The sequence below is a fragment of the Cinclus cinclus genome, chromosome 2, assembly GCF_963662255.1.
Source record: "Cinclus cinclus chromosome 2, bCinCin1.1, whole genome shotgun sequence".
Taxonomy (NCBI): Eukaryota; Metazoa; Chordata; class Aves; order Passeriformes; family Cinclidae; genus Cinclus; species Cinclus cinclus.
Window position 1 is genome coordinate 113,478,225 of NC_085047.1, and position 27,814 is coordinate 113,506,038.

General features: G+C 46.6%; 1 protein-coding gene across 1 annotated transcript; it reads left to right on the top strand.

Annotated features, from left to right (window-relative positions):
* The first annotated feature begins 5,756 nt into the window (after positions 1-5,756).
* On the top strand, positions 5,757-27,814 carry RIPK4 (receptor interacting serine/threonine kinase 4). Its single transcript, XM_062515212.1, has 8 exons — positions 5,757-5,938; positions 14,231-14,522; positions 21,830-21,978; positions 22,746-22,795; positions 23,797-23,955; positions 24,877-24,983; positions 25,491-25,743; positions 26,637-27,814. Exons 1-8 carry the CDS (start codon positions 5,757-5,759, stop codon positions 27,812-27,814), a joined length of 2,370 nt encoding a protein of 789 aa, XP_062371196.1.

Consider the following 27,814-nt stretch of genomic DNA (forward strand, 5'->3'; position numbering starts at 1 on the left):
TGGAACAGCATCCCGCTGGGACTGGGATCGGGATTCAGCCCTGGAACGGCATCCCGCTGGGTTTGGGATCGGGATTCAGCCCTGGAACAGCATCCCATTGGGACTGGGATCGGGATTCAGCCGTGGAACAGCATCCCGCTGGGACTGGGATCGGGATTCAGCCTTGGAACAGCATCCCATTGGGACTGGGATCGGGATTCAGCCTTGGAACAGCATCCCGCTGGGACTGGGATCGGGATTCAGCCCTGGAACGGCATCCCGCTGGGACTGGGATCGGGATTCAGCCCTGGAACGGCATCCCGCTGGGTTTGGGATCGGGATTCAGCCGTGGAACAGCATCCCGCTGGGACTGGGATCGGGATTCAGCCGTGGAACAGCATCCCGCTGGGACTGGGATCGGGATTCAGCCCTGGAACAGCATCCCGCTGGGACTGGGGTCGGGATTCAGCCCTGGAACAGCATCCCGCTGGGACTGGGATCGGGATTCAGCCCTGGAACAGCATCCCATTGGGACTGGGATCGGGATTCAGCCGTGGAACAGCATCCCATTGGGACTGGGATCGGGATTCAGCCCTGGAACAGCATCCCGCTGGGACTGGGATCGGGATTCAGCCTTGGAACGGCATCCCGCTGGGTTTGGGATCGGGATTCAGCCTTGGAACAGCATCCCGCTGGGTTTGGGATCGGGATTCAGCCCTGGAACAGCATCCCGCTGGGACTGGGATCGGGATTCAGCCCTGGAACAGCATCCCGCTGGGACTGGGGTCGGGATTCAGCCCTGGAACAGCATCCCGCTGGGACTGGGATCGGGATTCAGCCTTGGAACGGCATCCCGCTGGGACTGGGATCGGGATTCAGCCTTGGAACAGCATCCCGCTGGGTTTGGGATCGGGATTCAGCCCTGGAACAGCATCCCGCTGGGACTGGGATCGGGATTCAGCCCTGGAACGGCATCCCGCTGGGACTGGGATCGGGATTCAGCCCTGGAACAGCATCCCATTGGGACTGGGATCGGGATTCAGCCCTGGAACGGCATCCCGCTGGGTTTGGGATCGGGATTCAGCCCTGGAACAGCATCCCATTGGGACTGGGATCGGGATTCAGCCTTGGAACGGCATCCCGCTGGGACTGGGATCGGGATTCAGCCTTGGAACGGCATCCCGCTGGGACTGGGATCGGGATTCAGCCTTGGAACGGCATCCCGCTGGGTTTGGGATCAGGATTCAGTCCTAGCATGTCATCCTGCTGGGTTTGGGATCGGGATTCAGTTCTGGCACAGCATCCTGCTGGGTTTGGGATCAGGATTCAGCCCTGGGCTCTGTGCTGGCAGGAGGAGCTGCCCTTGCTCCATTCTGACCATGCCCCTGGAGCTGGTGCCCTGCAGCACAGCCCACAGCAGGAAGAAGAATGTACCCAAAAAAAACTGAGCACGGCTGCCAAGAAGTGGGGCAAGACTGATCTGGAGGAAATAATACAGAATGCATTTTCTGTTCTCAGAGGTTTAAGAATTAAAATTTAAAACTAGGCATTCTTCTCCTGAATACCACACAAACAGCTGCATTAGTCATTTTGCTTCTAATGCAAGCATGATTAATTTTTTTTAAATTATTATTTTTCACATTGTACAGGCTCTCCATCATTAACAGAATTGATAACAAGGTGCATGTAAAATTTGGGTTGTTTAGTACTTCTCAGGTTCCTGAATGCAGGGCTTTTTTATTATCCTTGAAGAGGAAGAATGTTAGCAAAAATAGTTCAGTAGTTTCTAAGAAAGCAGTAGAGAGAAACCACAGTATTTGTCTGTGGGAAAAAAGAATCACAAAGCTGGTTCAGTAAGCAGTGCTATTATTTTACACAAGCTTTAAAGTTTGGTGTCTGGGAGAGGAGTGGTTGCCCTGATATGGATTTTAGCATACAATTCCCTGAAATAAGACCTATTAAAAGCAATCTGCAAAGCCTACCTAAAGACCCAAGCCAGTAATTTTCTTGCTAGATCATATCAAATACAGTATTTGTTCTGTTTTTGTCTACAGTAAGGAGTTTATGTGATCTCCAGCAAATGATGATGTGCCTCAATTCTCTGCCTCTAAAGTTCTCATCTTTACAAGGAAGCCACGAGGTTTTTATTAACCTGTGTTCTCATTTGTCCAGCTATTACAAGCACTAAAACCACTCTGCTGAAGGCCCAAGTGTGGTCCTCAACCTTTCTTTAAATTCCTGGCTTAACTTTTGTTCATTCAAATCAATTTATAAAGGAACTGAGTCTTGGGGTACTGAGCAGGCAGAGCTGCCATCACCTTTAGCTCTGAACTCAGGAAAATTCATACATGTGCCCAGAGCAGTCCAGCTCCAGTGCGTCATTGACTTCAGCAGGATTATCTACACCTTGCTTGAAAAAAAATTTCATCAGTAAAAGCTGGTTTCAGAATTCCCCCTGTCTTCCCAGCACTCATTTCCATCTCCACACTTTTCCACGGTTTGTGAGGGTGCTTTAAGTGAGATCAGCAAGGAACTGCAGCATCTCCAACGCGCAGCCCTCCCCTTTCATCACCTCCTTCCAAGGCAGTTTCCTCCCAGCCCACTCACCTGCCTTGCTGTTGACATTAAGGAGCACCTGGTAAGTCAGGCCAGCTTACTGATCTGGCTGAAAACTAACCGAGGGAGTTTTTTAAAGTGAGATCACTGAGCTGATTCAGTTACTGTTCAACCACGTGAGTGCAAACGCAGCCGTGTGAATAGGAGCACAAGAAGGGGATGGCAGCCTCCTTCAGAGCTTTGGGTTGGCTTAACCTAGCTGCACTATTGCACCATCTGTGTAGAAAAAAACCCAACGTAGCTACATATTTGCAGAGTGGTCAGATAGATGTATTTTTGTTTAATAGTTTTGAAAATTAGTGCTGTTTTGTATCAATTTTAAAGCTATTGCCTATTTGCCAGTTGCTGTCTGCTCACAGAATGTAAAACCAAAATATTTTAGCTCTAACATATAGGACAAAGGTGCCCTGTGACCTGCTGAATCACCAGGTTGGTTGAGTTCACTCATGCCAAGCAACCCTTTAGAAGCATTTCATTCTAAAAAGACCAAGCTGAAGCACTGGACTGAATCCTGTTCTCTGAAAGGACTGGGAAAAACTGCAAGACAATGAAGCAAAATAAGAAGGGTTTCTCTGTTGTGCCTCTGTTAACATACACACACAGGAGAGAAGGAATTACATGAGACTGGTTACCTTGCCACAAAAAGATAAATTAGGTTGGTTGCATGAGATTTGTTCTCAATAAACCTAGTACTGACTGCTGTTTGTCAGCCTGGCCAACTGTTAGGATATTTAAAATTATTTATTTATTCATTCATTCATTTTTATTCAGTGACCTGACTGCTCTGGAATTCCCTTACTTCTTTTTCTTTTTCTTGCTTCTTTTTCTGCCTCTTGGAGACCAGATCTTCTGGCATTTTTTTCCATTCTTCCTACAACTCACCAAGAAGAAGCTCAGAGCCTGGGAAGCCTGTCCTCTAAGCAACTTAAATGGGAATTTTATTTATGCCTAGCCCTTTTGAAAACATGTAAGTAATTGAAATTCTCTCAGATGAGATCTTTCCATGTTCTGTCATGAACTCTGACTCCTTTCTTGCTTGGTGTTTGTTGAATTAATTCTCAAATCACAATGGAGGAAGAAGGTGCACAATTCACTTTTTGGTTAAACTTAACTGCCAGGTAAGTACAAGCTGAGTTTTGTCTGTCTTAAGTTTCACCATCTTCCCAGTGAAACAGGGGTTTGAATGACATTGTGTCATTAGAGGAATAAAATATCTGCTGTGAAAAAAGTACTGCACTCTTCCAGAAATGTCCAGGGCCCTGGTCCTCCAAACCCCTTCAGTTTAAGCAGAGCTCCTTGAGAGCATGGTGCACTCTCCAGGCTGATCCACTGAGAGCTGAATCCCAAATTAAAGCAAGGAAGAGGTCAGGATGATATCCAGGAGAAGGAGACCAGATAGAGGTGTGTTGTTGGGTCATAGAGGTGACCTATGGGCTTGTCTCTACACACAGCTATCCTGATTGATTTATACAAAGATATTCTCATTCAGAGTAAACCATTGTTTAGTTTAATCCAGAGTAAATTAAGCAGGAAGTAACCCATGTGGAATAAAGCTTTGAGAGCAGGCTTCATGTCCCGTGTCTTTTGAAAGTAATTAAATGTCTCTGTAGACTCTTTTTTTAAATGGAGCTTTGCAAAGAACTGCTATTATCCTGGCTTTAAAACACATTGTCCTCTATCTGTTGCCCAACCTGCCAGATTCAATGACACACACTGGCTGCCTGGAACAATCATCTGAGTCTGATACTCAGTATAACAAACAAAGACAAGGTCTATTAACCTTCAGACCCCTGATAGGTGTGAAGTTTGTGATGTAGGCCGGAACAGCCTCTTCACCAAACCTGTGGCACATCAAAGGGTGCAGGCTCCTTCCTTCCAACTGCAGCATCTCACTAACAGGGTGAGACCCTGTATCCATTGGTCTGAGTCATGGCTGGACACGAGCCCAGGGGTACTCTGGTGGCCAAGAAGGCCAATGGCACCTGGCCTGCATCAGGAATAGTGTGACCCATCAGGACCAGGGCAGAGATTGTCTCTCTGTGCTGGGTACTGCTAAGGCCACATCTCGAATCCCATGTCCAGTTTTGGGCCCCTAAATTCAGGAGAGATTGAGGTGTGTTCAGGGAAGAGCAAAGGAGATGGTGAAGGATCTAGAGCATCAGTCCAGTGAAGGGTGGCTGAGGGAGCTGAGGGTGTTTAGTCTGGAGAAAAGGAGGCTCAGGGGGGATCTTCTCACTCCCTACAACTCCCTGACAGGAGGGGGCAGCCAGGGAAGGTCAGGCTCTGCTCCTAGGGAACAAGGGACAGGATGAGCTGCAAGCTCAAGCTGCACCACGGGAGGCATAGGTTGGACACAGGAAGAATTGCTTCACAGAAGGGGTGGACAGGAGTACCCAGGAAGGTGCTGGAATCCCCATCCCTGGAGGTGTTCAAGAAACTGGATATGGCACTTAGTGCTGTGGTTTAGTTGACAAGGTGGAGATTGACCAGTGGTTGCACTTGATGATCTTGGCGGGTTTTTTTTCCAAACAAAACAATCCTGGGGGTCCTGTGGTCCCTGCAATTAGATCCACAAAAGGATCCAGACGCTGAAATCTAGCACTAGGATCATCAGAGCTTCTAACCCCACGGGCAGCTAAAACCCAGAGACGTCTGAGTTCTCAGAAACAGCTTCCCAAAGTCTAAAAATTGTTGCTTCAGAGCGTGGCTGGACACAGAGAGCAGCCTGGGGCAGGCTGGCCGCAGTCCCGCACACCAGGTCGGGATGCACGGGACAGGGGAAGGAGCGACAAGGACCCGCTGCGGTTCCCTGGGCAGGGGAAGAAGGCAGGAATGAGGCGGCTGGCGCTTTCCCCTCCTTTATTTAACATCTTATTTGTCACAGCTTGTTCGTCACAGCTCAGCAGGGAGCGCGGCCCTCCCCTCCTGCCCCATCGCTCCGGACGGGAACATCCCCCCGGGGCATCTGGAACCGGAGAACTGCCTCGCTCGTCTGTCCCGGGACAAAAAAGGACCTGTGCAAAACCCACCCACTCGGCCGTCCCAGGAAGTGACGCCAGCCCGGTCCCCCCGGCACACCTGACTCACCTGGGCGGGCGGGGCAGCAGCGGCTGCGCTGCGCTCCGCGGAGCCGGGCGGTGTCTCCGGGCACGGCAGAGGCGATGGCGAGGGACGGTGGCTCCCCCTGGGCCATGGGGCTGCTGAAAACCTTCGAGGAGAGCGAGTTCAGCAGCTGGGAGAAGATCGGCTCGGGAGGGTTCGGGCAGGTGTATAAGGTGCGGCACCTCCACTGGAAGACCTGGCTCGCCATCAAGTGTTCGCCCAGCCTCCATGTGGACGAGAAGTAAGGGGGGGGGGGAACAAAGGGAACGGGGGGCAATGGTCGGGGACAAGGGACTCTTCCCACAGAGGCACTCCGAGCCCTCGGTCACGCCGCGGGTGCGCAGCCCGGGAGCCGCGGGGCGACCGAGCGCTCCCTCTGTGCAGCCCTGCTCGTCTCAACCAGCAGCAGCAGATCTCAGGAAATATCCCAGGAAATATCCCAGGAAATATCCCAGGAAGTATCCCACATGTCTTGCCTGCTCCCTCGGAGCCGTGCGGGAAGCATTCCTGCCCTGCCCAGGCCGAGCGTGTGCCGGCTTGCACGGCCACGCCGGGCTCGATGCGGGCACCGAGCGCAGCCCGGGACGGGATGGGCAGGGCGGGAGGAGTGGGAATGTGCCTGGGATCCGGGGGCTTGGGACGAGCCAGGCCTTTGGCTGGCAGGTGCAGAAGTTGTGACTCATGTGGTGGCAGCAGGCTCGGGCTGGGGGTGTTTGGGTGCGGGCGCTGGAGCCGCGGGTTTGGTGTCTTTAGGGAGCGGGTGCTGAAAAGGAGACGTGCTGGGAAAAGTGTCCAGCTCCAGAGCAGGGGCAGCGGTTCTCTGTGTGTCTGTCTGCTCGGGATGAGTCCTTTCAGGAGGATTGTGTTGCAGGTGAAGGTGCCCCACGGTGGGACTCCCCTGCCCTCTGTCACTCGTTGTGGTCCTTGGTGAGAACGATGGACTGTGCTGTTTTCAAGTTGCATCAAGGGAAAATTAGATTGGATATTGGGAAAAAGATTTCACAAAAAGAGTGATAAAGTATGGGAATGGTCTGCCTGGGGAGGTGGTAGGGTCACCATCCCTGGATGTGTTTAAAAACAGAGTGGATGTGGCACTCGGTGCCATGGTTTAGTTGAGGTGTTAGGGAATGGGCTGGACTCAATGATCTTGAGGGTCTCTTCCAACCCAGTGATTCTGTGTTTCTCACTCTGTGTGTAACCATAGAATCACAGATTGGTTTGGGCTGGAAAAGACCTTTCTCGTTCCAGCCCCCTGCCATGACCAGGGACACCTTCCACTATCCCAGGTTGCTCCAAACCCACCCAAACTGGCCTGGAAGACCTCCAGGGAGAGCAGGTCTCCTTTCCTAGGACATGCAGGCTGTCGGATGCATCTTTAGAAACATCCCTGTGTAGTAGGGAGATTATTGGCTTCCAACAGCTCAGCTTCTGTGCAGAGGGAGGTGAAAATGCACAAGGCATGCTCCTGGAGCTTTCCCAGCTCCACTTGATCTTTGGGATCTCTACCAGCTTACAAACTGATTCTGCACTTCAGGTTTTGAGATGTGAATTGGCTCAGTCACAGAAGGTTTCCTGTTGGTGCCTTTCCTGCAGGAGGGAGATAAACTAGCCCAAGATTGAAAATGTTTGTAAACCCATCTTCTGTAGGATTTCTGGGGTAGTTGAGCATCTTTTCCAGTAGGCATGGCTTATAGAGTGTAGTAAATGAAACTAAATGTCCTTTGGAAAGAGAGAGTTTACTATTTGCATAGGGTAACTGTGTTGTCTGTGAATAAAATGGAAAAGAGCTTTAAGTTGTAGAGTGTATTTTATTGTGCTAATCTGCAGCCCCCTACTATTGAAACCTCAAAGGAGATTTCAGGTTTGATGCTTATTGACCAAAAAAGTACTGTGGCTGATTAATTTTGAAGTTAAGATTAAAACATGTCTTAAAAATAAGCTAGAATTTTCATTTGAAGTGTACATCTAGAAATCTACTCCAAAAGTTATTTTTCCCTCTGGGACAACGGATGCTGTCACCTATTTTAATATGAACAATTCATTTTGAGATTTGCTATCAGATCTCTATTAATATATACCATATGCAGTAGAGAGTCACCTGTCCCTCTGTGGCTATGGGGTGTGCAAATACTGGAAGACCATACAAACATGCAGCTCACTAAGCAAAAAACACCTTGAGAATTTGGCAACTTTGAGGCCATAGGGCTCCTGCAGCTTCTGACACATTTGAATGAACCACTCCTTGAAACACATATTTTACTGCAGAATCTGTTCTTCAGATGCTTGAGGAGAGCATTGACAAGAAATTGGAGCGTCCCTGGCCTTTGAAAGAGCTGCCCCTGCAAAATAAATGTAAACTGATTTTTTAAAATTTCTCACTTGGTTCTTGGGCTGCTCTGTCAAACCCCTTTCAGGAGATGGTTATGCTGAGACTTTTTACCCAAAAACAATTCTACTAAACTTTTGCTATTCAAATGGTGGGGTGGGGGGCACAGACAGAATCAAACACTGCCTCTTTAGTTGGCAGGTTGCAACAAGCCTGTGTAATTAGATTGTTAATCCAGGAGATTAACTTGACTAGCTGTTTCTTGGAACCCTGTGAAGAGTTAGAAGAATTGCCAGTGGTATCAGAAACATTAACTGAGAAGCACAGAGGCTTTTTCTGATGTATTTATTTGGTGCCACATTAAAATCCTGTTTGTAATGGCTTGGTGGTGGTAACACTGTGTAGTCTCTTTTACTGTGTTTCTGCAGACAGTGAGAGGTTTGGAGTAATTCCCTCAGCAATTATCACATCATAGAGCCAAGTGGCCTCAAGCAGAAGAAAAACTGAATGTAGAGCCAGAAGTGTTTTTTACCTTTAAGCCCTCTCAGCCAAATTCCATTCCTAACACCTTTTTTGCTCCCACTTTCCTGAGATCTCGTTTCTCACTTGGGGTGCTCTCAGTATGGGGAGGTTCAATGTAAATCCGACAAAAGAGCGTGACCCAGAAGGGTGGAGGAACCTCTCCCCCAGGACTTGCAGTGGAGAGGGTCAAGTCTCTTCTCTTCACCCGTGTGGGCCAGAATGGAATTGTGGTCTGGAGAAAAGCAGTGGCAAGCTTGGAGAGAGAGAATCCTTTGCTGACTTCTTCTGCTGAACATAAACGTGCTGACTGTAAGGTGAAACATTTCCTGGAGAGGGATCTTTACTGGAAGTGTTGGCCATGGGGGTGACTACAGGGTGTGGAGGTGGAAAAAAAGTTCTTGATTAAGGAAAAAGCCAAGCAAAGCCCTACATATATCTCCCTCTGCACATCCTGGAGTTGGGAATGGATCAAGACTTTGAAACTGAGGAGGTTTTACAAATGCCTTGCTGTTAGTGGATGCTGCATTAATTTAGGTGATGAAGGTGAATGAATGTCTCTTCTGTGTAGGGAGTACCTAAGAGTCACCTTGTGCTCCTTAAGGAGAAGAGGAGCTGTCCTGTAATCCTCTGGTGTCAGAGCTGCAGAGAGCTGTTAGCAGGGCTGACATCTGTTAACCTGAAAAAAGGGATTTTCTTCCTTTCCCCCACCACCCCAACATACTCTGCCCTGAGCATGCAGTGGTTTTTCTTGTCTTCTCATATTCACATTCTTCTCTGAGAGTCAGCAGTGTGGAAGTTCTTAAATATGTGCCCTGCAGAGCGGAGGCCACTGTAAGCTCTTAAAAGGTCTGCCATGATGCAGATGAGAAGTTCCTGAAGTTCTTGAGATGTTCCTGAGGACATTCAGGGGTGGTGTCATTTGGTGGACCCCCATCTGCGCCACCAGCAGTTTCTGAAGACCTAAGTGAAATTCCTGGCTGCAGAGCAGGGCTGGATCTCCCCTGGGCTGGGAGAAGCCTGGCTGCTCTATGGCTGGGGGTGGCTCACACAAATGGCCCCAACTACAAGTTTTGAGCTTCTCTGGAGCAACTTTTTGAGTTTCTCTGGAGCAACTTTAACTGCTCTGTCTCAGACTCCATTAGGGAAATGTGGTGGTAGTGGTGGGGGAATATAAAACTTCGAGGACTGCCTGGTGAGTCTGAGGTTGTAGTTTAACAGCAGTGTTATCTCTAGGGCACAAAGATTGGATCCATGCAAATGCAGGTACAGCCGTAATTCCTGCTGGTAATTCCTGCTGTTCTTGTGGCGGGCTTTGTGGGACAAGGGCTGGGCCCTGGGGACTGGGGCAGTGGGCAAGAGCAAGGCCCTTGTCTCTCCAGGAGAATCCAAGGAATGCAGCCCTATGTGTCTGATGTGGAGTGGAAGCAGACAGCTCTTTGGAGGTCTCCAGTTGGTGCAATGTTCCTAGTTGCTTTGAAAACGACTGGTCTGTACTGACTTCTCTGACAGAGATGCTCATCAGCCCTGGACCCAGTGCTGGAGCTCTTGATGTGTGTGCCCCTGTCTTCTGGTACTATTTACAGGAGAAACTATGGAGCCCATCATTTTTTTCCTCTTTTTCTCCTTTTTTCTTCTTTTTCTCCTTTTTTTCTCTTTTTCTCCTTTTATTTTTTTCTCTTTTTCTCCTTTTATTTTTTCTCTTTTTCTCCTTTTATTTTTTCTCTTTTTCTCCTTTTATTTTTTCTCTTTGTCTCCTTTTATTTTTTCTCTTTGTCTCCTTTTATTTTTTCTCTTTGTCTCCTTTTATTTTTTCTCTTTGTCTCCTTTTATTTTTTCTCTTTGTCTCCTTTTTCCCCCTCTTTTTCTCCTTTTTCTATTCTTTTTTTTCTCTTTTCCCCTTTTCCCATTTTCTCTTATCATCTTCTTTTTTCCTTTTCTTTGCCTTTCCCCCCTTCCTCCTCTTCTCTCTTTTTCCTCTTCTCTCTTTTTCCTCTTCTCTCTTTTTCCTCTTCTCTCTTTTTCCTCTTCTCTCTTTTTCCTCTTCTCTCTTTTTCCTCTTCTCTCTTTTTCCTCTTCTGTCTTTTTCCTCTTCTCTCTTTTTCCTCTTCTCTCTTTTTCCTCTTCTCTCTTTTTCCTCTTCTCTCTTTTTCCTCTTCTCTCTTTTTCCTTTCCCCCCCCCTTCTTTTTCCTTTCCCCCCCCTTCTTTTTCCTTTCCCCCCCCTTCTTTTTCCTTTCCCCCCCCTTCTTTTTCCTTTCCCCCCCCTTCTTTTTCCTTTCCCCCCCTTCTTTTTCCTTTCCCCCCCCTTCTTTTTCCTTTCCCCCCCTTCTTTTTCCTTTCCCCCCCTTCTTTTTCCTTTCCCCCCCCTTCTTTTTCCTTTCCCCCCCCTTCTTTTTCCTTTCCCCCCCCTTCTTTTTCCTTTCCCCCCCCTTCTTTTTCCTTTCCCCCCCCTTCTTTTTCCTTTCCCCCCCCTTCTTTTTCCTTTCCCCCCCCTTCTTTTTCCTTTCCCCCCCCTTCTTTTTCCTTTCCCCCCCCTTCTTTTTCCTTTCCCCCCCCTTCTTTTTCCTTTCCCCCCCCTTCTTTTTCCTTTCCCCCCCCTTCTTTTTCCTTTCCCCCCCCCTTCTTTTCTCCCACTTATTTTCCCCCTTTCCACTTTTCCCCACTTCTTCTCCGTTTCCCCCCTTCTCCACCCTCTTTTCCCTTTTTTCTTTTCCCTTTATTACGATAAAATTAAGATATACTCCTGGAGGGAGAGGGGAGCGGAACCGAGGCGCCTGGAGAAGATAATTCCGACTCTTTAATCGCCTGGGCATTAAATAAGAAAACCATTATGAGAGAGGCTATATGGCTCTCGGCTGAAAAACCCCACCAGGAGCTTTGCTTTTCCTTCACTTTGGATAGCTCAGAATAAGTGCGGAGTGTCGGAGCAGCACAAACACACACCCCCGCCCCATCCTTTGATCTGCGGGATGCGAGCTTGGAGGCTCCATCCCCGCAGCAGCTTCAGCGCTCCGGGAACACCTCGGTCCGTGCCGAGCGCCGGTGGCATGGAGAAAGAAAGGGAAGGGAAGGGGAAGGAAAGGGAAGGGAAGGGAAAGGGAAGGGGAAGGAAAGGGAAGGGAAGGGAAAGGGAAGGGGAAGGAAAGGGAAGGGAAGGGGAAAGGGAAGGGAAAGGGAAAGGGAAAGGGAAGGGGAAGGGAAGGGAAGGGAAGGGAAAGTGAAGGGAAAGGGAAAGGAAAGGGAAGGGGGAAGGGAAGGGAAGGGAAGGGAAGGGAAGGGAAGGGAAGGGAAGGGAAGGGAAGGGAGAGACCTTTGATCTCTGCCTGGTGCAGCAGATCTTGCTTTAACGAGCTGTTTGTGTCAATGCCATTAATACAAGTGCGCTCCAGCACCCGGCTAATGACTGCTTTGGCTCTCTTTCACTTCTTTTGTGTTCTTTCCTTTTCTGTTTTCAAAAGGTGACAGGGGCCCTTTTAAAGCCGACCAGGCTGTCCCAGGCCTGTGGAAGGTTCAGTTTTGAATGCTCTGGGTATGGGAAAGCGCTAAGGGTGGTAATTGTTGCATGGGGGCTTTATTTAAACAGTCAAATTAGGTAGAGGGCACTGGCCTGTTACTCTGTTAATTTACTCAATTAGCTGGATCTGGTCCAAGCAGAAAGCAAATTTTTTTTTTTTGTTTGTTTGTTTGTTTCAAAAATTATTTTTAATGAAACAGAAAATTCAGGTCTTTTTCAGAAAACGCCCCATTTCCAGCAGCCAATCTGTGTTTTCGGCGATGCTCTCTGAGGCTGTTGCCAGCCTGAGAACCCCGTCCCGAGGACTCCAGTGGTTCTTGTCAGACTTCGGCTGTTGCTGGGCTCTTGCTTTGCCTGGGAGGGCTCAGACGGGTGTTTTACATCCCTGACTCCAGCGCTCAGCCCGCTGAATTATGCTGGCTATGCGTGTGGCTTGGGGGCAAGGAGTTGGTTGTGTTATTCATAGGCGCTCCCTTCCAGCGTGCCAAAGAGCAAACTGGGTACTTGTCTGCAAAGGCAATTATTTCGCAAGAAATTTGCTGTAGGGAGCAGCAGGAGCCAACACGGTTAAGAGAAAAGATTTCCTTTATCTTTTTTTGTTTCTTTCTCAGCGCGTATGTCCCTCTTTAAACCATTTTTCAGCCCGATCTTGCCTCTGAAATGGGTTTTTTGCTGGCTGTGCCTTGGTGGGAGATGCTACCTGCAGCAGGTTATTGCAGGCTGCCACAGCAGGTGAGCAGCAGATCACATTCCCAGCCTTGGGGAGTGTCCTGCTGCTGAGCCTGGGGGCCAAGTGACAGCTCCCAAAATCTGAGGGTCCCTCACAGGCTGAGTTTCAGCTTCTCCCGGGTCATTCAGGCACTGGGGGACACGTGAGAAAAAAAGCCTTGGCTTTGTGCAGGCTGGACTTGGTGTTTTCTCTTTTTAGAAGTGGACAGTGCTACTAGCTGGTGTTGGATTTGAAATTTTAAAACCAAAACAGTTTGATTGAGCTGAGGCTCTGTCATGAGGCTCCCACAGTGGTAACTGGCATCACTTGTGGTGGCACAGAGCACAAACTATGTCCTATTATTTCAGATTCTGTTGTCCATTAGATAGTGAGCACATCTTTGGCTACATTGTAGGAGCTGTTATGTAATAAGAGAGGGTCTGCTCAGGAAATGTTACCTGTCTGTCCTCCCTGTGCCCTCTTTTGTGAATCTGTGGCAGCAATAGTGATGTCAGTGCCCATGGCCCAAAGCTGCTCTGGGCAGGGTTCATAATCACTAATAATGCAGTTTTTACAGACTGAAGGGTCTTTAAACCATCAAGTGTGGGCACAGCCAGCCTGGGGAGAGGACCCTTGTTTCCTCTTTCCAACCTGAAGCCTCATGGGCTGTTGCAGAAGGCTGTGAGGGAGGTGCAGAAGAAAGGCACAGTAATTAGGGGTCTTGACCTTGGAGGCTGGGACTGAGTAACACTTAACCCTGTGCAGGGTCAGGGTGAAGTGACCTGTAAACAACCCGGGCTGCTCATTACAGCTGCCAGGACCGGGCCTGTTGCATCACTGGAAATGATGTGTTGGGAGTTTTTGGCACCTGCTGGAGCTGAGTGCAGTTTTGGACTTGTCAAATCTGTATTTTAGGGAGGCTTTTGTTGCATCTCTCTTGTTACAGCAGGCGGTTTGCTCCCCTCAGTGGTGGGTCCAAGGATTCCTCTCCCAAGGTTTGGGTCTGTGTACACTCAGGATGCACCAGCAGGGCTGCCGAAGCGATGCTGACCGGCCTCTCTTCTGATTAACACAGCCTTACCACTCAGAAAAAATTAATGACTTCAGCCCAAGGAATTACAGCAGTGCTAAACCTGAGCTCTACATGTATCACCCTCTTTCTGAACAGCACAGCATAACCATCAAAGCAGGGAGATGGGCTCTGCACTCAGGATATTCTCACCATGCAAGTGTAGGGCTCACCTGTGCTCCTGCAGCTGGGAGCTGCCTACCACTGAAAGCATAAACCCCCAAATCAGTAAATATAGAAATACACCTGGAGTGCAGGCTGGTGAGATGCAGCGTGGGTCAGCCAGGGGATGCTCACAAAATGCAGTGTTTGGTTTTCTAAGAAATCTTTTGTGCGTGTTTGGCCTGTGGAGAAACAGCTGCTCCATCCTTCACCTCCCGTTCTCTTCTACCCAGGGAACGCATGGAGTTACTGGAAGAAGCCAGGAAGATGGAAATGGCAAAGTTTCGCTACATCCTTCCTGTTTATGGCATCTGCAAAGAGCCAGTGGGCTTGGTGATGGAGTACATGGAAACAGGGTCTCTGGAAAAGCTCCTGGCATCCGAGCCCCTGCCCTGGGAATTGCGTTTCCGCATCATCCACGAGACGGCCGTGGGGATGAACTTCCTGCACTGCATGTCCCCCCCGCTGCTCCACCTGGACCTCAAGCCTGCAAACATCCTGCTGGATGCCCACTACCATGTCAAGGTATGCACTGGACACTCTGTTGCCCCGTGGCTCCTGGCAGATGTAAAAATCCTGATAGAGGCCAGCAGCATTCCTCTAGAATTAGAGAAATGCCCACTGATTCCCAAATTGAATTCCACCCAAAGAGAGCCCTTAAATAAATCCACCTGGTTTATGCACCACTTTAGTACGTAAATAGAGGTATGGTTAGGAAACTTGAGAGAACCATCCTGAAATTTTAGAAGGATGCAGTGAACTCTGACTCTGAGACCTAGCGGATCCTGCTACAAATTTCCTTGCAGCAGGGTCGTGAGACCAGGGTATGAACCTCTAAAAACCATCTCTGCCACTTCCACAGTTGCCATGGTTGCCTTGTTCTAGGTCTTTGTACCACTAAATGCACAGATCTCATTTCCAGCTGGAGTCTAGAGAAGCCTTCCCAGAGGCAGCTCATTTCCATTTGTTCAGAGCATGTACAGGGAGGAATTATCTCTGTCCTCACTGCTCATACGTACCAGAGGTCACTGAAAGGAATTTTTTTTTTTTTTTTTGTGGCTGTAACAGCATGAAATTATTTTTGTTATCCATTTCCAGAGTAAACTGGCAAACTTGTTAGCCTTCTCTGCTGGAGATTCTGTGGTCAGCTGGACCAAGGAGGTTGTGCTTTTTTTTTTCTTTTTTTTTTTTTTTTCCCAGTGTTCAATTATTTTCCTTTAGCAGTGCTATAGTCAATCTGTTCCCTATTGTCCTGGCCCCTTCACTGATCAAGTGCCTTTGTTCTTGCCTGTATCATTCTAAAAATGAAGTTTTCATTAATAAAGACAGATTTCCTGATGTCATGAGAGGTTTGGAGCTGTAAGAGACGTGTGCCATTAATGAAATCACACCTGTGATGATCTCATCTTTTTTACTAGGCCTTAGTGTTTTATTTCTTAGAAGGATTTTATTTCTGAGATAGGAGGCAACTAGAGGTGGTCATGCTATTATGACCAGAACATCAGGATTTGAACTGTTGAAAGCCTGTTGTCACTCAATAGTGCTGAGAGGCCTTTGCTAAGTATTTATTTACTTAAAAGTTCATGCTTGCTTGCATAACTTGTTAAATTCCTGATTCTTGACTCATCTATGAGTCCAGATAGCAAGGCTGTGTTTTTCTCACTGTTTGGGAAGGTTGAAGTGCCTGATGTTCTGCCTGCTGCACAGCCTATATCTGGGTGGTGATGTAACACAAGGGGGCAAAGTGCAAGATGTACAAAAATGGAAAAGCCACTGCTGAGGTCATTGCTGACATCCCTGAACTGTTGCTTCTGTATGAAACATATCAAGGTCTTCAGATCCTTTCCATGGAGTTCAGAAAGGAATACTCTAATCCAAACCTTTTCCAGCCATCAGTCTTTTACATCCACAAGCATCTTGGAAAGCCCTCCAAGAAGCAAAGCAGGCACAGGAAACCTATATGCAAAATAAGAGATAAACATATTCTGTGAGGTACCTTCACTTTAATAAAAATGTGGCCCCGGACCTTCTTTTTGTGTGATGTGAAATTTATAATTAAATTTCAGACCCTGCAGCTTGATTTAATGTGCATTTTCTTGCTGGAAGGCTAATGGAGCTGCTGATTGAAGTATTTTTAAATGTCAGCATTAATTTAGTGTGTGACCTGTCCCTAATGGAGTCCTAAGGTGAGTGAAGAGATGTTGCAGACTGCAAAAGAACAGTTTGGAGCTAGGGAGGACTTTTACAAACTGTTTGCCCTTGAGCCAGGAAACAGTCAGTCTTCCAGTGGAGAGCAATAGAAATGCTGCTGTGCCATCCTGCAGTTAAATGCAAACACACCCTGCTCCTTTTATGAGCACAGAGCTCACTGTAAAGCCCTGAGTGAGGCTGGTGACTAAGGCAGTGCTGCTGTGCAGAACTTATCATCAAGTGGGTGCCTCCATATCATAAAGCCTGGGCATTACATAAGTGTGTGCTGAACTAGGAGGATAATTAGGAGGATGGGATTATCCCGAGCAGGGATATAGATGGACAGATATTAACTTTACCAAAGGCACGCTGGGGGATTCCCTGATGATTTTAAATATTTGTGTGTAATATGTACAGTGCAAGGTAAAGCTTTGGTGTTTTTTGGAAGGTGTGTGCATCCATCCTCCCTTTTGTGTTGGTGGTGGGAGCTCCTTCGCTGCCATGTCCTGCTCCATCTTGTTTGCCTTAAACACTGTGCTTTCCTTGGCAGGATTATTCCATACCCAGGCAGGCTTTGCTAGCAGCAAGGATCAGCCTGCTTTTTTTTCTTCCTTCAAGTCAACCTTTTACTTTTACTTGTACCAACAAGATCCTCCCTTGCCCCCTTCTCCAGTGTTCCTTATATTCAGTCTTTCAATATTTACATGCTGTCCTGACATCTGTTTCTTTGCTCAACTGGACCACAACTTTTGAGCTCATTCTTCATCTCTCCTGCCCTCCACACACATTCTGGATGTGTCCCCTGAGCTACTGTGATGTGGCAATCGCTGGCACAAGGGAAGCAAAGCCACATTCCAGCGCTGCCCTCGTGGGCTGTGAGTTTGCTCCTTCCCTGCTGCGATGGGATCTCTCTGCAGGGCCCTTGGTAGGAGAATAAACACCTCACCACGTGCAGGAATCTCATGCCCAACTTGTTGCCAGCTACCATGTCCTCGTGATCTCTGTGGCTGCTTCAGACAGGTTTCCTGTCTTCCAAAATCTCATGGTCAAGAGAATTACATTTTGTTCAGGTGTTTAAAATTAAGTTGACCGGCAACTTAATACTTTTGGGCAGAAATACTATTTTAAGTTCTTGTTTGGGATTTTTGCAGCTCCTCATCTTCTCATATATATATTTGTACACATACACACACAGACATGCATGTGTATATGTGTGGGCTCATGTACAGAGACAAGCCTGACCAGTTGTTTGACCTCCCAGATTTTGGTTTTAAAGAAGCTTGAAGCAGAACGAGCTGCTCTTAGCTGTGCACTGCTTTAAGCTCTCTGTAGTTGCTTTTCTCCCCTCCCCAGTTCTCCAGTTTAAACCAGTGTGAAGTTTGCTGCTGTGTTGTACCATGCTGATGGCCTTGATGGAAAGGTTGCCTCCATGGTCTTCACTTTTATTTGCTTCAGCTGCAAAATTTCTGAGTATGGAGTTAGAAGCAGCCTGGTCAGATGGCAAATTTCACGATCAGAAAGGCTCTTCATGTAGGCTGTCAGCTGTAGGTTCCAGCAATACCCAGAGGCCAGGCTGGTAAAGAGCAGTTGTAGAGCAGTTGTCTCTTTTTATTAGACTGCCTGATGTAGGTAGCACAGACACTTTTTTTATCAGCTGTAATTGCTCTCCTGTTATTACAGGTGAGAAGAGCCTTTGCTTTGTGTGTCCCTTCTGCTTGTTTCCCACCCTTTCTGATCAAGGTTTCCATGCAGGGCTGTTGTTGCATGGCTCTTTAATCCCAACCAACAAAGCTGGTTTGCATCTTGATCAATTCTCTGATTGATCTAATTGTGGTGGCACAGGGGAGGGAACAAAACCATTCCTGTTACAGTAATGCAGGTTCACGATGGATTAAAATGGGTGTTTGGATTTGGTTTGTGCTGCTTCTGAAAAGAGCATTACAACAGTCCCACCTGAAAAGGGTTTGGGGGAGTTAGAAGTTGCAGGACAGGTTGGAAAAAGATGGAAATACAGTCTGTTTCATAAAGGTGTCTTTTTAGAAGATAACTGAAGTGCATTCATTAAAAAAAAAACCTATTCATAAAGACATAGGTTTAAAGTGCATGTTGTGATGGTATTTGGAATTAATTTTTAATAATAATTTTGAGTAGTTCAAATCTATGATCCGTGCATATATCTTTTAAAATTTCAGGCATTTCTTAAGAACAAAAAGGGAACAGCCTTTTCCCCCTTCCTCCAGAAGAAGCAAACAAAGGAAATGTCCCCCATCACCAGACAGACAAATGTGGGGGCATTCTCATTATCCAAGTGCAGACTTTGTACAGAGACAAATACTGGATGTTCCAGCAGGGATTAAAAATTAATCCAATGGATTTGATGCAGAAAACCTTTTGGCGAACTCTGTCCCTGAGTCCATTGCAGTGGGTTCTTGAGATTTACTTGCAGAAAAATGACATAAAACATCAGGATCTAAGTGCACAGTTCAGGACATCAGGAGGTGAGAGCAGAGTTCAGGGCAGTCTTTCAGGGTCATCAGTAGAAAAAAAAAAGCACTTTCCAAGCACTCCTTTTATTTCTGGGAACTAGGTCCCTGCAGTGCTTGGGAATAGCTGACTGTAGTAGCTGTTGTCATGTGAGCCTATCTTCTAGTTTTCAAAAAAAAACCTTACAAAATACAAAAAAATTGCAAGAACAACTCCTTAAGGCACCTAAAACTTTGCAAGCGAGTGTTTCTGTACGAACTAGAACAGACAGATCCACGAACGGCAGAAGCAGAGAAAGCCTTGAGTGCATGCGTTAAAAACCGACCGAACTAATAATAAAAGTAAATTAAACAACTGGAAATCTTCCGATATCTCGGGATCCTTCGGTAAAGCGAGCACTGCTGGAAGTGGGCAGGAAAACACGTGCCTGCTCATTGCTCACGTGTTTGTTCTCACAAAGGCCTTGAAGGAGCAGAGCTGCCTGAACATGACCCATCCCAGTGTGTGCGTGGGCTTTGGCCAAGGTTCCTTTCTCTTCTCCTCTCCCCACCGCGGGTTTTGCATGCAGCAGTCTGTCGCCTCCCTGTCTCCCCGGCTGATACCACGCAGTGCTTTTGAAGGGACCCACCTGAAATCACTGATTGTGGATTCCCTCGGGATTTAGGGGAAGGGCAGAGCCTGGGGTGGGCTGCAAGGAGCAGCAGGGATGTGGAGGAAGGAGTGGGGAAGGGTGCTCCAGTTCCACTGCTTTCCCCAGCAAAGGGTGTTGCAGAATGAGGTGCCTGGCAAGCAATTTAAAGGCAAACCAGGCAAGTTAAATGGCTCTATTTTCCACCCACTGCACCGTTCCCACTGGTGTTTAAAGAACCTGCACGACTAAATACGCTATGTAGCTCGGAAAATTCACCCTAGAGGAACTAATAAAAGCCATGTAAAGCTGTCTGCAGAATCTTACTATTTTGTTGCAGTCTGCAAGATAACCATTCCTCAATTTCCACTGCTTTCTCCTGCAGAATTTCATACAATCAAAACCCTGCTCTACAGGTGATTTTTTTATTAATTGACATAACCCAGTCCTCCACACTAGGTAAGGACAGTTCCACGAGGTGAAGTCCTTGCTAGCCCAGGGAGGGTGTATACCATGTACTTTAGCTGTTTCTTTGTTTGTAGGGTGACTTTTTCTCTCTGGAGTGCTCAGCTCTGCCTTAGCCCCCAGCCTTAGATTCACACCCCATAGCTGGTGGCTCCAAACACAGGAGTGTCACCCTGCTGTCTGCATTTCATCTTTATTTCTTAACTCACGCAGTAGGAAACATGGCATTGTTTAGACAAAGAGGGAGGTGTGTGGCTTTAATTATGCCTTGATTTCTTGAGGTGTACACAAGCCTCTGCTGCAGTTACTCAAAGGAGAGCAGCGCTTCGCCACGTGGGATCCGTTCAGACTTGCAGCATTCGGTTCTTTTATTAACCTGACACCACAGCCATCACAGTGTGATGCTGGGGTTGTGCTTTTGTTCTCCTCTGGAGCACCAAGGGCCCCAGTTTCATGCAGCATTTCCTGCAGTGGTCGATTTGGCTCTTCCCAGGGTGACCTGGCGTGTGGACAAGGATTTCTTGACTTCTTCCTGCTTTCCTGGGCTCCAATGCTTGGCTTGCTGAGGAGTCCAGCAATCCCTCTCTTGTGAGTGTAGCCCTACGAGGATGAGAAGCTATTCCACCTGATAATTTTGCTTTTTCCTTCCTCCCCTCCCTTTTTTTTAATATATTTTTCCTGTGCATATGCTTTTTTGTTCTCAAGTCATTTCCACATTAGCCTACAGATTAAAGAGGGACAGCAGGTTGGACATACCTGTGTTCTAGGGTGCTGGACTTCTCCAGCTCCTCAGAATTTCTCTGCTGAGCTCTTTGTCCATGGGAGAAATTCTTGCTGAAGCTGTGTGGGTAGCTTTGTTTGTTTTATAGCAAAGGGAGATTCCTTGCATGTCTGTGTAGCCTGCCTGTTCTCCAGGAGGCTGAAGCTGGCAGCAGTTTTCTCCCTTTCCAGTAATGGACACATGTTACAACTAGTTTTGTGGTATCTTTAGAGAGAAACGTCTTGAAGTGTACAGTTGGAGCCTATTAAAAAAAAAAAAAAGCCTTTTTTAATTATGCTTGTTGTTTTGAGGGAAAACTTTCTCAAAGGTGAAGATCAAAAGGGGAATGAGTCATTGAAAAACCTGAGTATTTATTAGATAAAAAGAATATATAAGTTAGGGGGAGGGGGAATCTTATCTGACATGTAGACAAAAATCAGTGGTCCAAAAAGGCTTGACTTTCCTTGAAATTTCCACTTGTCACAATAGACATTTTTGTCCAGTGGGAAATAAGTAAGACAAAGGAAATTCCTGTCCTATCTGTGTGCTCCAGGACTGGTATGCCTTTGAGAGCAAATGAATGCATATTTGCTTGACACTTCTTCAAATTAAAGTGGAGGTGTGTCCTTTTTATAAACTTGCTGTCACTTGTTGTGCTCATTTCAGCTGTGCTCCCTGCATCACTGCACCAACTTGCTGTATCTCCTGGCTGCCAAAAAGAGTTCCCTGCGTGGGTTTTTGGTGTGTGTGTGTTTCCATTTGGGCTTTTGGAGCACTTGGTGGCTCTGCTTTTGGGCTTGGTCCTCGTTGGCATGGCCAGTGTAACAGTGATATCTCAAAGAGTGATTCTCCAGAGTTCATTGGAGAGCCAGGACGTTTGAACACATCCTACAATGTGAGGTTATGTAGGGAAAGGGGGTGGCAGGGCCAGTAATTACATTAAAGTAGTTTGCAGTAGCTAAATTCATCTGGTTTAAATTACAATAAATTGTCTTGACTGTTTGTTGTGTTTGCTATGTAATGGGCTGGCATGCCGCTGCTTGCAAAAACTGCTTGCCTTTGTTTTTTTTCCCCTTTCTCTTCTTTTAGCTTAACCATAAAGAAAAACCTACCACAGCATTATGCTTCCAGAGATGTTTTATTGGCTTAATATTCCTGTACAGCATTTCACTGTATTCGTTGGGTCATCCTGTTGCATCTGTTGTTCTTTGCAGAAGATATTTTGTGAACACCTTGAAAGTCTGATGGTACCATGCATTTTTTCTCACCTTCTTCCTTCTCCTTTTTTTTTTTTTTCCCCTCCAGATTTCTGACTTTGGGCTTGCAAAGTGCAATGGCTTGTCCCATTCCCATGACATCAGCATGGATGGCTTGTGTGGCACGATTGCCTATCTTCCTCCAGAACGCATCAAGGAGAAAAACAGGTGTTTTGACACCAAACATGATGTGTACAGGTGAGAAAACACCTAAATGCTATTTTGGTAACCCTGTAAAATGAACCCTTTTTTACTTTTTTTAAGCATGAAACCCCTAGATACAATTTGAGCCTCCTCTTGAAATGTGTCCCATTTGCTTTGGGTTTTGCAAAGTCTTTGTAGGGTAGAGGCCTCTTAAAAAGTACAGGTGATCCTGGCTCTTGAAATTATTTATTAGCAACTGGCAGTGGGAGGCACTCTGCCCACCTTTAATTTCCCTTCTAAAGGTACATCCTGACCTACTTTTCAAACATGTGATAAAATTCTGAGTTATCTTCAGTGGATTTCATCACTAGGTCTTTAGCTCTTCTTTCATGGCAAGATTATTAGGAAAAGGAAATCACATCTTTATATTAAAAAGATATATCTTATTCTAAATTAAATTGATTTCTTTAAAGTTGCATTGCAGCGTAGAAGCATTAAATTAAATCCACTGCAATGCTTTCTCTAATTTTGTCAGGATGGATGTGGAGTGGTTGGTAAATGCTACCAAGGACTTGGCAGCCTCCAGCAAGTCCCTGTTTTTGCTGCCTCAGGTTCCTCCCTGCCAAACCTAGACTTTGAAATCATTGTTCTTAGCAGCATCTCTGTGTGTGTGTGTGTGTGTGTGTGTTCATCAGCTGAATTAGATGCAAAAGTGGAGGGCCAAGGAAAATAAATTATAATTCTGTGAGTATTTTTGGTTTTGTTTAAAAAAATGTCTAGAAATATTCTTTATACCTTTTAATTTTTTGGTTTTTTTGCAGCTTTTCCATCGTGGTTTGGGGAGTTCTTACACAGAAGAAGCCTTTTGCAGGTAAGTTGTATGTTATCCTGATTTTTTTTTCCCATTGATAAGCACACTTCTTGCCCCACCAGCACCAGATTTTTGTGTGCGACCTCCAGATTCTGACAGTCTTGTGTGGCAGACACTTTTAAGCTCTCAAATTCTGATCACAAGCTGAAATCCTCCTTTGTCCTATGTTGTGAAAACAGAACCTGTATTGCTCCAGGGGCCCTTGTCTGCACATTTTTGCTTCTGCTGGAGTTTGCTGCACAGCTTTGGATCAGTGTGTGGCAAAGCCAACTTGGCAGGCAGCTCTGCTGTTGTTCAGAAGCAGCTCCTCTGTAGAGAGGCTCTGTAGTTTATTTGTAGATTGTGGGTACAGATTTGTTCCTTATAAAAATAAAAAGAACAGCTGTCTGTGAGAATAAGCCCTGTTCCACCCCGCAGTAAATGCACGGGCAGCTATTTATTCTTTATGACTTTCCTGTGTCTGTGACTGGCCTATGTATAGCAAACATGTCCCAACAAGTTCCAGTCTACTATTAGCTTTTCTCCCAGTGAGGGATTCCGTTTAGCCCAGTGGTTGATTTACAGTCAGGAGCTGCATTACTGCACCTCTTGATTTGTCTTCTTCCTTCACCTTTATGAATAGTTCAGGTACCTGGTCTAAATAAAACCTAAGGTTCTGTTTTCTTACTGCAGATACGGACATCCAAATAGAGGTAGCAAAAAACTGTTTGAGTTTGGTGGTTTTTTTCCCCTTTTGTTCTTTATCTTTAATGGTTGGAAAAAGAACACAGTCACTCGCTGAAAATTGTTTTTAAGAGCTACATGAGAAGCAGGTGTTACTGCATTAAAAAATATCTTATCGGAGAAGACAACCAACAATTTTTTTCTCCTATTGATGAGAAATCTAGAAAAAAAAGTGTGAAAATAAAATTTCAGCTTAATGCACTCTTAATGCTCTTAGAAAAAAGAGAAGTGATTCCCTTTTGCTGGGACATCTAAATTTGTGTGCTTTTGCTTTACAGAGGAAAACAACATTTTACATATTATGGTAAAAGTAGTTAAAGGCCACCGCCCAGAGCTACCTGCTGTTTCCAAATCCAGACCTCATTCATGTAATAACTTGATCAAACTGATGCAAAAATGTTGGCAAGATGATCCTGGTGAACGGCCAACATTTCAAGGTAAGATTTCCTCGTAACCTGGCTGCCCATTTATTCTTCTATGAGTCACATTATTACTCAGGACTCTGCTAATCCTTGGGGTAAACACTGAGAAGATCTGTGACAGAATAAATAGAGCACATTGTGTGGTGGAGCCAATGATACAGGTCACTTACTCATTTGTGGAGGAAGGGATTATCTGAGGACATGCCTGACCATGATGGCGTTATGTAAACATGCCAGGAATAAGCCTTGTACTGAACCAGTCGGTCCATTCAGCCAGAAATTATGTTTATTTCTGATAGTGTGTGTCAGGACATAGGCTGAGAGGGAGCTGGTATGGTTTGCAGTCTACCAAAGCGTTGAAGGAACTGGCTCTTGAAATTTGTGCTGTTGTATGTTGAGAAAGGGAATAGTTTTCTTGTAATGAAACAGTTTGTACAGTCACTTCTCTGCCAGTAGAAGGTTTGAATTTCTCCAAAGTACCTGTTATGAATTCAGGTGGGCAGAGGGATGTAGCAAGTACCATCACCTTGTAGCTTCATTTATCACTAATGGGAGAGATTTGCCTCTTCCCTCTCCTCCTGCTCAAACAAGGAATGAGGACTGAAGGGGGATCAGGGATTCCATCTTTTAAAAATAAACACATCTAAATCTGCCAGCAGTACAGTGGCTCCCATTTCCTAGTCCTGCAGTGTGGCCTCTGTGTAACACCAGTCTGGTGTGTCTGAAAATGAATTGTTTGGGCAGCTCAGGGTACTCTTGGCACACTTGTGCCCACTGAGGAGGTGCTGGATGAAATGGTCAGGACTGGAGTCCTTCTCCCTCAGTATCTCAGAGGTTTTAAGTTTGATTGATAGAGAAAGGCAGGAGGGTATCTCAGAAACTCTCCTTCTGAAAAAAAAAAACAAGCACTAAAACCTTTTCCTGCTTTCTTTAAAGAAATCACTTCAGAAACAGAGGCCCTTTGTGAAAAACCAGAAGATGAAACAAAAGAGATGATAACTCAGGACCTGGACATCAAGAATGCCCCAGAGCAGCAGCCTGAGGTATTTTCTCTTTCACTTCTTGTTCAAACTTTTGGTTTTTGGGAGGAACGGGCTCCTTTATGACCTGGAAGGTTCCAAGCAACCTTCTCTTGGCTGCTTTTGAGCACCACCTTGCCTGATAGAAGTGGGTCTTGGTGAAGGACTGATATGCACAAATGACAGCAGGGGCATGGAAAACCTCAGGGCCGAACCAAATGCAAGTGCATCTTATTCTGTGGAGGGAGAGCAGGACAGTTAGGAAATAAAGGATGGAACTGTGTGGGTGTGACTGATCTTAAAAACCATTGTAGACAGAACAGCTATGTGGCTTTAGCGGCTCTGTGAGTACTGATGGAAGCTGCCCTCCTGCTTCTGAAAAAATTCAGTGACCTTATTCATAGGTTTCATTTAATATAAATAGTGTTTAAAAGCTACCTGCAAACTAACAAATTTGTGTTTCTTCTGTGGGGCCTTGTGCTCAGTTTTGTTTGCTGATCTTTCTAAAATGCTTGTATGCTTCTCTTGAAGGGGATTTGTGCACTGTCCCAGAAGAAACAGGAGCCTGCTCTACCATCAGTTAAGGATTACAGTCTCTCAGAGTTGTTGTCCCAGTTGGATTCAGGGATTTCACAGACTATGGAAGGCCCTGAGGATCTCAGCCGCAGTTCTTCTGAGTCCAAACTTGCCTCCAGTGACAAGCGGCTTTCAGGAGTTTCATCTGTAGATTCAGCTTTTTCATCCAGAGGATCCCTTTCCCTTTCCTTTGAAAGGGAGAGTTCAGGTAATGGTCAAGTTTTCCTTTGTAGTTGTTTGGACTGGGGCATGGGAGGCAATGGGTTGGAGAGTAGAACAACATTCTGGAAATTACTGTTAGCCTTGCTTTCTCTTGCTGTCAGCACTACAAATTTGTTTACTGGAGGTAGTTATTTAAACGGAAAAAAAAAAAAAATTAAGTGGTTCCCAAACATGATCTAATGAGAAATAATAAATCTCATTTACTCTTGTAAAGGAGTAAACTCCCATTAAAGCAATTACAGAATCAGCCATGTAGAGGTTGGGTGGAAGGGAGGTCACTGCTAGTCCAGCATTCTGCTTGACATGGGATTAAAGCCACTGCCCAGTCAGGCCAGCTGAGTTTGTGGCTTTTTCAGTTATACTTAGCCTAAAGCTAAGTCCTCCTTTGAGAGAATACAAGCCACGTTCTCAGCAGCCCCTGGGACCATTGTGATAAAGACCCCCTCACCTTTCATTCCAGTGCTGCAAACCCCAGACATCTGTTTTCCAGTTAGGTAAACAATGGTTAGTGCAGCGAGATCAACCACAACACTCTTTGGTTTTCATGCCACAAGAAACAGAGTTAGTGGGGGCCCAAATCTGACCTGAAAATGTTCTGGGACTCCTGTGGGGTGGAGGGATGGATTGCTCTGCATGCAGCTCATTGCTAAAACCATGGGCAGGTAAGGTTTGATTGGCATCAGAATTGTGATGCTGCCTTTTCCATAGAATCTTACAACAATTTGGGTTGGAATGGGCCTTTAATGAGCAGGGACATCTTCACCTAGATCAAGGTAAATGTTTTCAGGGATGGAGCATCCATCCACCACCTCTCTGGGAAACCTGTTCCAGTGTTTCACCACCCTCATGGTAAAAATTTTACTCCTTCTATCCATTCAGATATTGGTACTACAGACATACAGAAGAGGAAGCTAACGGAGGCAATTTTATCCGGAGATACCAGCAAGCTGATGAAGATCCTCCAGCCTCAAGATGTTGATATTGTTTTAGATGGGAACTCCAGTCTTCTGCACTTGGCTGTCGAAGCAGGTCAAGAAGAATGTGTCAAATGGCTCCTGCTGTACAATGCTAACCCTAATCTCACCAACAAGAAAGGGTCCACCCCTCTTCACATAGCCATCGAGAAGAAATTCAAAAGCATCGTGGAGCTGATTATGGCCAGGAAAATCAACGTCAACGCCAAAGATGAGGACCAGTGGACAGCTCTTCACTTTGCTGCCCAAAATGGGGATGACTTCAGCACCAAAATGCTGCTTGATAAGAACGCATCCTTAAATGAGGTGGATTTTGAGGGCAGAGCCCCCATCCACATAGCCTGCCAGTACGGCCAGGAGAACATCGTGCGCATCCTGCTGCGGAGAGGCGTCAATGTGAACATCAAGGGGAAGGATGACTGGGTGCCCCTTCACTACGCCGCCTGGCAAGGCCACCTCCCCATCGTCAAGCTGTTGGCCAAGCAGCGCGGCGCCGACGTCAACGTGCAGACCCTGGACGGAAGGACCTCGCTCCACCTGGCCGCCCAGCGGGGTCACTACCGCGTCGCCCGCCTCCTCATCGACCTGGAGTCGGATGTCAATGTCAGGAATGGGCTGCTGCAGACTGCTCTCCACATCGCCGCTGAGACCGGCCACACGAGCACCTCCAGGCTGCTCCTCAAGCACGGGGCAGACATCGAGGCCGCCACGGCAGAAGGATACACGGCCCTGCACTTGGCATCCCGCAGCGGCCACTTAGCCACAACAAAGCTGCTGGTGGATGAAAGGGCCAGCGTTCTAGCCAGAGGCCCTTCAAATAGGACAGCGTTGCACCTTGCTGCGGAAAATGGGCACTCTGAGGTGGTAGAAGAACTTGTCAGTGCAGAAAATATCAATATTTCTGACAGTGAGGGGTTCACGGCTCTTCACCTGGCTGCGCGAGGGGGGCACGCGAAGGCAGTGGAGGTTCTCCTCAAGCACGGGGCTCACACTGACATGCCGAGACCCAAGTGTCAGACCCTGCTCCTGCCTGCTCAGCAGAGCAGGAATAGCTCATTTACCATGTTGTTAAGTGACACTTAA